A 9,843-nucleotide genomic window follows, 5' to 3' on the forward strand; every position below is an offset into this window, starting at 1 on the left:
TAACTAATGTTAGGGAAATCTGGTCATGTTTAGTTAAAACAAATATATCGGCATATCAGATTTTTAAATAACTAAATAATTGTATCGGCCTTAAAAATCCTTTATCGGTCGGGCTCTACAAGTAACTGTGCGGACAATTTGTCTCCAATTTGAGAAACAAAGAAAAACTGTGAACATTGTTTTGTTTTTTTCCACATTTTATAAGAAACTGATCTCTGTCTGTCTGTCTGTTGTTGTTGTAGAGTAAGAATCAGCCGCAGTGCAGAGGAGAGTACAATGTTTACAGCACCTTCCAGAGCCACGAGCCCGAGTTTGACTACCTGAAAAGCCTTGAGATCGAGGAGAAGATCAACAAGATCCGATGGCTGCCCCAGAAAAACGCTGCCCAGTTCCTTCTGTCCACAAACGGTTAGTCAGCCAGTTGGTTCTACTCTGACGGGATGAGTTGGTAATATTTAGTCACTTTACACTGAAACCTTCTGCATCTGTCCTCTGGAGACCGTCACCATTACACACAGTCAGAGCAGGTCTAGACCAGGACTCTGGGATGTTATTTATCTCCCAGGTCTTTCCATAAAGACCAGGTCTAGACCAGGACTCTGGGATGTTATTATCTCCCAGGTCTTTCCATAAAGAGCAGGTCTAGACCAGGACTCTGGGATGTATATCTCCCAGGTCTTTCATAAAGAGCAGGTCTGACAGGACTGGGATGTATTTATCTCCCAGGTTTTCCATAAAGAGCAGGTCTAGACCGGACTCTGGGATGTTATTTATCTCCCAGGTTTTCCATAAAGAGCAGGTCTAGACCGCTCTGGATGTATTTATCTCCCAGGTCTTTCCATAAAGAGCAGGTCTAGACCGGACTCTGGGATGTTATTTATCTCCCAGGTCTTTCCATAAAGAGCAGGTCTAGACCAGGAATCTGGGAGTTATGTATCTCCCAGGTATTTCCATAAAGAGCAGGTCTAGACCAGGACTCTGGGATGTTATTCATCTCCCAGGTCAGAGAGAGAGAGAGAGACATGGAGATTGTAGCGGAGGGTGTCAGGCAGGAACATGGAGGCAGCAGGTGACTCCAACCACAGATCCAGACTCCATATATGTATTATATAAATGTGTATATGTGTTTGTTGTGTTAAGGTTGTCTTGCTACTGGATGCCTACAATTTCCTTCAGGATGAATAAATTATCTATCTGTCTATCTGTCTGTCTATCTGTCTATCTGTCTGTCTCTCTGTCTACCCCTCTATCTATATGAATGTTGTTTCTTTTGTAATTGAAGATGAGTTTTTCGTGATCTCTGCTCCTTGTCGTTGGCAGACAAAACCATAAAGCTGTGGAAAATCAGTGAGCGGGACAAGAGACCAGAAGGCTACAATCTGAAGGAGGAAGACGGGCGATACCGAGATCTCAACACGGTCACAACACTACGGGTCTGTATGAAAGGAAATGCTTCATCACTGTCCCAGTAATGTTCTTCTTTAGATTATTATTTGGGGCTTTTCCGCCTTTAATAGGACAGCTAGGTGAGAAAGGGAAGGAGGGGGCGGGGGGGTTGAGATGCAGGAAATCTTCACAGGTCGGATTCAAACCCTGGATCTCTGCGTCCAGGAATAAACCTCCTCGTATATGTGCGCCTGCTCTACCACTGATCCAACCCGGCCACACCCTAATAATGTCAACCATGTACTGTATGCATTGTTAGTTATGCTTTCATTCGCTGTGTTTTATTACTTTTTACAGTATTTTATAGATATTGACAAGTCTGAAAGGTCCTTTCCGCTGCAGTTTGACTCCACATGTTCCTCCCTTGTCATCATGTGCATCCTTCAGTTTGGGACACACCAATCTATACTTATTGAATACTTTCTAAATATAGACTCAGTTTACCGGACTAGCCCGTTACACTGAGGCTGGACCCTTTTTTCCTTTTGTTTAAAGGACAGTTAACTCTTTCCCTTAGTCACTGACTACATTTAAATGCACATAATCTTCCAGTTTTTGCTCTCATTCTGAATTAGACAGTATTCTGACTAAGCCGTTTACACGACTATTGAAAGTAAATTTTCCACTAATATTCCTGTAAAAATCCCTGACTGAGACAGATAGATGGATGGATAGATAGATAGATAGATAGATAGATAGATAGATAGATAGATAGATAGATAGATAGATAGATACATAGGTGGATAGATAGGTGGATGGATGGACGGATACATAGATGGGTAGGTGGATGGATAGATAGATAGATAGATAGATGGATGGATGGATGGATGGATGGATACGTAGATAGATAGGTAGGTAGGTAGGTAGGTAGGTGGATAGATAGATACTTTATTCATCCCTAAGGAAATTTTAGGCATCCAGTAGCAAGACAACCTTAACACAACAAACACATATACACACATACATAAGAATAAAAATAAAATAAACCTCTTTTCTACTCTAGCGGTCTCCATTTTTTAAGCCAGGGACACCTTAGTTAACAAGAGATGGTGCGGGGACCCCTACTACATATATTGTATAAACTTTTGTTGCATTAAACTGGGTCGGATGAAAGAAAATAAAGAGATAATTCTTTATTATTTATACTTTTATTAATACGCTTTAATGTTAAACATACATGTGGAAGGCAGAGTGAATCAGGCCCCCCCTGCAGTAACTCTGAGGACCCCCTTGGGGTCGCGGACCACATGTTGAAGATCTCCGTTCTACTTCACACTGGCTTCTTGCTTTGTGTGTGTATGTGTTGATGTCTTTGTCTGATTGTTGGTCAGCTATGTTTCTAATGTATATTTAACTTAACTTTTCTCATATTTAACTTTTAATAGTAGTACCTTTACCCAATGTATAATATATTGTAATTATTATGTCATGTAAATACGTAATTTTACTTTTTTAGCGTGACTTCGATCTGTCTAGGGACTGCAGATGAACAATAGCCTTCTGGCTAATTCCATTAATGTCCATTAATATGCACCGTCCTTGTATTAAATAAATGAATGTGTAGAATGTGTAGAATATAGCTTGTTTTGCTCCTGTTTTGGGAAAACAAAAGCAAATGTCATTTAAAAAGTAGAAGACACTTTAGATGTTTAGGGTCTTGCAGGTGAAAAATAGCCTTTTGGCGTATTAACAGATATGTCCATTAATATGCACCGTCCCTGTATTAAATAAACAAATAGATACAGAATGTATAGAGTACAGCTTGTTTTGTTCCTGTTTGGGGAAAACAAAAATGTCACTTAAAAAGTAGAAGACACTTCAGATTTTCCCTGTAATGACAGTGCCCCCCCCCCAGGTACCAGTATTCAGGCCCATGGACCTGATGGTGGAAGCGAGCCCTAGACGAGTGTTTGCGAACGCTCACACCTACCACGTCAACTCCATCTCCGTCAACAGCGACTGCGAGACGTACCTGTCGGCAGACGACCTGCGCATCAACCTGTGGAACCTGGAGATCACCGACCGCAGCTTCAGTATCCTTTCCTCCTTAAATCCTTAAACTCCTTAAACTCCTTAAATCAGTGGTTCCCAAACATTTTCAGCTCAAGACCCAAAAGAGAAATTTGGTGTCTCCCCGGGACCCAAATTTACAAAAGCACACCATGAATCATGGTAACATCTACATTTTTAAACTGTGGACAAAAGACGGAACAACCCATGAATTTAAATGTATATGAAGTGTATTTATTCCGTTATAATGATGGCGTCAGCGCTGCTCGGTTCCCTTTTGAATTATTAAAAATGACCACTCTCACTTGTTCCCATTACCATCAGCGCTGAACAGACCAGTGTGGCAGAAACAACACTCATTCACATAAGATTGAAAAGCATTGTACTTAGTTTGGGAAACATTGCCTTAAATCCTTAAATCCATGAATCAATGCAGCTATCATCTTCTGTAGGTTGGGGGGGGGGGGGCGATCGATACAGCGTAGTATCACGATATTTTCAGTGGCAATACTACAGAAGCCAAGTATCCATATATATTCTAACAATAATAAACAGGAAGAAACCACAGTTTTCAAATGACTTTTAAAACATGTATTTTAGGGGTGGTGGGGGAAAAATCGATACAGTATCGTATCTGTAATTTTACAGATTTTAATTATTGGATCAATAAATATCTATCGCGATATTGTCAGTGACAATACAATATTTTTGTTCTTGTATTTTATTCTAGTATTTCATGTGTACTGTATCCTAGTATTTCATTTATATTTATATTCTGTGCTGTGTGACTGATTTTGCTGCTGGAACACTATAATTTCCCATTTTATTGGGATCTTTCAATATCTGTCTGTCTATCCTATTATTTCATGTATATTGTATGTATGTATAATGTATCCTAGTATTTCATTATATTTATATTCTGTGCTGTGTGACCGATTTTGCTGCTGTTTGTTTTGTAACGCGTTTCTGGATTTTTTATCTATCTATCTATCCATCTATCCATCTATCTATCTATCTATCTATCTATCTATCTATCTGTCTATCTGTCTATCTATCTATCTATCTATCTAATCTATCTAATCTATCCATCTATCGGCCAATACATGAGCATATCGGATTGTTAAATAGCCAAATGTTTGTATCAGTATCGGCCCTAAAGCTCCTTGATCGGTCGGGCTCTAGCGTCTGCAGTATTCCTGATACCGTGGCGGGCCGCCACTACAAAATCAACACAGAGGAAACACTGTATTCCCCTTTCTTTAAGTTGTGGAAACGTCTGTTTTGCCCGTGGACCTTAACCCCCCGTCCTCCAGATATCGTTGACATCAAGCCAGCCAACATGGAGGAGCTGACGGAGGTGATCACGGCGGTGGAGTTCCACCCCAACCAGTGCAACACCTTTGTCTACAGCAGCAGCAAGGGCACCATCCGCCTGTGTGACATGAGGGCGTCGGCGCTGTGCGACAAGCACGCCAAACGTAAGCCACCATATTAAAAACTCTAGGTTGTCTTCTCAGTTTAACCCCGTGTTGTCTCCACCTTCGGGACCCTCTCGTGTCCCTCGGGGACAAACTGACCCGGGACTTATTTGCTTGCTACACATAGATATATATATATATATATATATAAATACACTCCCAGAGACCTTAAGGGCCCCACAAACTGTGGAGATTTTTAAGAAGGGCATTCCTATTTCAAAAGGCCTTTTAACAGTCATTGTTTTAAATTTAGTCTTATGGTTTTGATTTTGTTATATTCTGGAAACTGTTTTTAACTACTTGCTACTGTAGCACTTTGAGATTTCATTTGAAATGTAAAGGGCATCATAAATAAATTGTATTATTATTAGATATCGTAGCATTTCATCAGCTATAGAAAGTAACCACTCCGTACTTTAATACAACTTTAAGCTACTTTTAATGGAGTATTTTCATTCTCTCTTACTTGCATACAGAATTGGACGTTTTAATTCTGTTTTCATAGCACACTATTAAAAATGGAAGTGAGGTTTGTTGTTTGTCATAAGGTTATAATTCATGTTAAAAATCCACTATAGAAACAACATAAGTGTCATTTCCAGAATAATGTTCTGAGTCAGGAATACATGTTAATCACAGGAAATAAGGAAAGGACGTTGATTTCAGGTAGAAAAAATGTAACTTGTACCATTTTACTTGTAATAATTAGAAATGGGTCAATTTGACTTGAAAACCATACAACAGCTATTTTTTTTTTTTTTTTTCCCAGAGTTTGAAGAGCCAGAGGATCCAAACAACCGTTCGTTCTTCTCTGAAATCATTTCCTCCATCTCTGATGTAAAGTTCAGCCACAGCGGACGCTACATGATGACCCGCGACTACCTGTCCGTCAAGATCTGGGATCTCAACATGGAGTCCCGGCCAGTAGAGACGTATCAGGTGGGGGGGGTAGCGACACATCTAGATCCATACGTAAATATTAGGGGTGTGAATCTTCGGTTTGATTGCAATATCACGATTATTTAATAGAGCCCAACCGATATTTGCGGGCCGATATTAGGCATTTCCCGATCTATCGGTATCTGCATTTAAAAAGGCTGATTCAAAAAATAATAACAAAAAATATTCATTCATCAGAATCATTCATAACTACAAATACATGATTCTGATAAATTAGTATTTTAAAAATAAAAACGGACGGTCAACCATGTTATTAGTGATGGCGTTGCATAGTCTGTCCACCAGAGGACGCTCTACAACGTCCCTGTTAGTGATGGTGTTGCATAGTCTGTCCACCAGAGGACGCTCTACAACGTCCCTGTTAGTGATGGTGTTTCATAGTCTGTCCACCAGAGGACGCTCTACAACGTCCCTGTTAGTGATGGCGTTACGTAGTCTGTCCACCAGAGGACGCTCTACAACGTCCCTGTTAGTGATGGTTGCGTAGTCTGTCCACCAGAGGACGCTCTACACGTCCCTGTTAGTGATGGCGTTGCATAGTCTGTCCACCAGAGGACGCTCTACAACGTCCCTGTTAGTGATGGCGTTGCATAGTCGTCCACCAGAGGACGCTCTACAACGTCCCTGTTAGTGATGGCGTGCATAGTGGTCCACCAGAGGACGCTCTACAACGTCCCTGTTAGTGATGGTGTTGCATAGTCTGTCCACCGAGGACACTCTACAACGCCCCGTCAGTGATGGGTTGCATAGTCTGTCCACCAGAGGACGCTCTACAACATGCCTGTTAGTGATGGTGTTACATAGTCTGTCCACCAGAGGACGCTCTACAACGTCCCTGTTATGATGGCGTGCATAGTCTGTCCACCAGAGGACGCTCTACAACGTCCCTGTTAGTGATGGCGTTGCATAGTTGTCCACCAGAGGACGCTCACAACATGCCTGTTAGTGATGGTGTTGCATAGTCTGTCCACCAGAGGACGCTCTACAACGTCCCTGTTAGTGATGGTGTTGCATAGTCTGTCCACCAGAGGACGTCTACAAACGTCCTGTTAGTGATGGCGTGCTGATAGTGGTCCACCAGAGGACGCTCTACAACATGCTGTTAGTGATGGCGTTGCATAGTGTGTCCCAGAGGACGCTCTAACAATGCCTGTTAGTGTGGTGTTGCATAGTCTGTCCACCAGAGGACGCTCTACAACGTCCCTGTTAGTGATGGCGTTGCATAGTTTGGGGATTAAAAATAGCAACGATATCAGTTTCAATACCATCATAAAAAAAAATTTGCTATGCACTTATGTAGGAGACAAGGATTAAACTTTAAATATAATTTATTTAATGCCTAAAATGCTTATGTATGGATGTCATCACGTGATGACATCACGTGGAATGGACAGAGTAAGAGAGAAGGAGAGAGACACTCTTCTTCTGCGTCCAACGAATCGATATTATTTTGCATTAACGTATATAATAAAACGTGTGATTTACACCCCTATCCTCAGGTCTGTAACTGTGGCTGAGACTGACTGTAAAAGTATTCTTGGCATTTTTCCATTCTTAAACAACCACAACACCCTGTCATCCCTTTCTTTCAACAGGTGCATGAATACCTCAGGAGTAAATTGTGTTCCCTCTACGAGAACGACTGCATCTTTGACAAGTTTGAGTGCTGTTGGAACGGCAACGACAGGTGCGTATCATCCACTCTATTATATAAAACATTTTATTTAAAGGGCCTTCCATGACACCCAAGGTCACTTCACAAACAAAAAAGCACATTAAAGTTCTAGTGATCTCATAAAGGTGCTGAGGTTCCCACTATGACATGCAGTAGGCTATCTCATTGAGTGGGGGGGGTGGAAAACTTGCAGTTTTCACGATAGAGCAGTGCGAGACCCCCTCTCCTCCTGGGTGAGTGGGGTTCACAGATGGGTCCAGTTCTCACGATTAAAGCAGTGCGAGACCCCCTCTCCCCCCCCTCCCGGGTGAGTGGGGTTCACAGATGTAAACAAATCCATCCATGCGGGACTGCTTGGTTCAGGTGGAAGAAATCATCGCTCCGCTTTTACACCTCCGCCAGACACAGAAAGCCCAGTCCATGGTCCACAGTCCATGTTCCACGGTCCACGGTCCATGTTCCACGGTCCACGGTCCTTGTTCCACGGTCCATGGTCCATGGTCCACGGTCCATGGTCCACGGTCCATGTCTACAGCAAAGTCGCCGCCGAGAGAAGATCTTATGTTGACAAATCCACCGTTCCAGTCCAGAAATGGGGGAATATTTTTCCATCTTGCGAGCCATGTAGATTTTTTGGGGCGTACAATGGGCGTTGGAGAATGTCGCGTTGACACAGAAGCTCCACAGAAGGTGCACAGCTCCCCCATAGCCCTTAAAATCCACTTATTAAGTATTTCCTCATCCTCCAGCAGAGAGAGAGAGAGAGAGAGAGAGAGAGAATGCATCCATCCACCCACCTGCAGCCGGTCCGCACTCAATATTTCCCCAAATTCAGACACAAGTACCCAACATTTTACCAAATAATCGACATCAACAAGATGGCAATCCTGCTGGGAGAACAGCCAGAGAGCTGCAGTCTAGCAGCACAGTATGTCTTTACCTGCCCCCCCCCCCCCCCCCACACACACACACACACACACACACACACACCTGTAATGTTATGTTGATGCTGATATCATCAGTTTTGTTCTTGTTGTTATTATTGTTGATGTAAATGTGATCAATGACTCCCTGTTTATGTGCTTTAGCAGTACTGTATGTCACGATGGTCATGCTAATAAAGCTTCTTTGTATTTAGTTGATTTGAATTGATATCTCTGCTCTTTGCTGTAGCAAACTGCAATTTCCCCTCTGTGGGACAAATAAAGGTTTTCTTATCTTATCTTATAAAATGGCGCATGAACACCTTTTGCTTCCTTCCTGTAACGTCTTGTCTCTCCATCCTGTGTGTCCCTGCAGCGTCGTGATGACCGGCTCCTACAACAACTTCTTCAGGATGTTCGACCGCGGCTACCGGCAGGACGTCACCCTGGAGGCGTCGCGGGAGAACAGCAAGCCCCGGTCGGTCCTGAAACCTCGCAAAGTAAGCACGGGTGGGAAGCGCAAAAAGGACGAGATCAGTGTAGACAGTCTGGACTTTAACAAGAAGATCCTCCACACTGCCTGGCATCCTCAGGACAACATCATCGCAGTGGCGACCACCAACAATCTGTACATATTCCAGGAAAAACTGAACTAGCCTTTGTTGCCGAACCGCTCTGATACACGCCGTACAAGCGACATCTGTCCAGCTTTTGGCTAAATCCCCAAGTCTTGATACGATCTGCCGTCAGTGACTTTAGCTTTGAAAGGGACTCACTTTGTCAAGAGTAAACTGTAAAAGTGGCATTAACAGAACGTCCAGGCAACGCCTTCTCATGAACGGGTTTGCGCGATGTCGTATGAAAACTAATGCACAACAATTCGTATGTTACCCCACAAAATTACGTGATGGCCAGTTCACAAAATGGTTAAAGGTCCCATGACATGGTTCTCTTTGGAGGCTTTTATAGAAACCTTAGTGGTCCCTAACACTCTATCTGAAGTCTCTTAATATAGACCTTAGTGGTCCCTAACACTCTATCTGAAGTCTCTTAATATAGACCTTAGTGGTCCCTAATACTGTATCTGAAGTCTCTTTTATATAGACCTTAGTGGTCCCTAATACTGTATCGAAGTCTCTTTTATAGACCTTAGTGGTCCCTAATACTGTTCTAAGTCTCTTTATTTCGACCCTTATGGTTCCCCCTAATACTGTATCTGAAGTCTCTTTATATAGACCTTAGTAGTCCCCTAATACTGGATCTGGCCTTAACCAACTGCCACTTTGCTCGTTTGAAAGCCATGATGTCTCGCTCTCTCTCATGGTGGGGCCAAATTTTCTGGGCGGGCAAA

The 9,843-nt window shown here is 42.6% G+C and overlaps 1 protein-coding gene across 1 annotated transcript in view; it reads left to right on the forward strand.

The window, feature by feature from the left end:
• Positions 1 to 9,837, forward strand: part of LOC116686804 (serine/threonine-protein phosphatase 2A 55 kDa regulatory subunit B alpha isoform) — a 13,781-nt gene extending 3,944 nt beyond the window's left edge. Inside the window, exons 4-10 of the mRNA XM_032511855.1 lie at positions 243 to 408; positions 1,321 to 1,433; positions 3,302 to 3,479; positions 4,770 to 4,934; positions 5,704 to 5,873; positions 7,490 to 7,581; positions 8,869 to 9,837. Of these exons, the coding sequence (XP_032367746.1) occupies positions 243 to 408; positions 1,321 to 1,433; positions 3,302 to 3,479; positions 4,770 to 4,934; positions 5,704 to 5,873; positions 7,490 to 7,581; positions 8,869 to 9,148 (1,164 nt within the window). The 3' untranslated portion in view covers positions 9,149 to 9,837. The remainder of the gene's footprint in view (positions 1 to 242; positions 409 to 1,320; positions 1,434 to 3,301; positions 3,480 to 4,769; positions 4,935 to 5,703; positions 5,874 to 7,489; positions 7,582 to 8,868) is intronic.
• Positions 9,838 to 9,843: the final 6 nt, after the last annotated feature.

The sequence above is a fragment of the Etheostoma spectabile genome, unplaced genomic scaffold (assembly GCF_008692095.1).
Source record: "Etheostoma spectabile isolate EspeVRDwgs_2016 unplaced genomic scaffold, UIUC_Espe_1.0 scaffold498, whole genome shotgun sequence".
Classification (NCBI taxonomy): domain Eukaryota; kingdom Metazoa; phylum Chordata; class Actinopteri; order Perciformes; family Percidae; genus Etheostoma; species Etheostoma spectabile.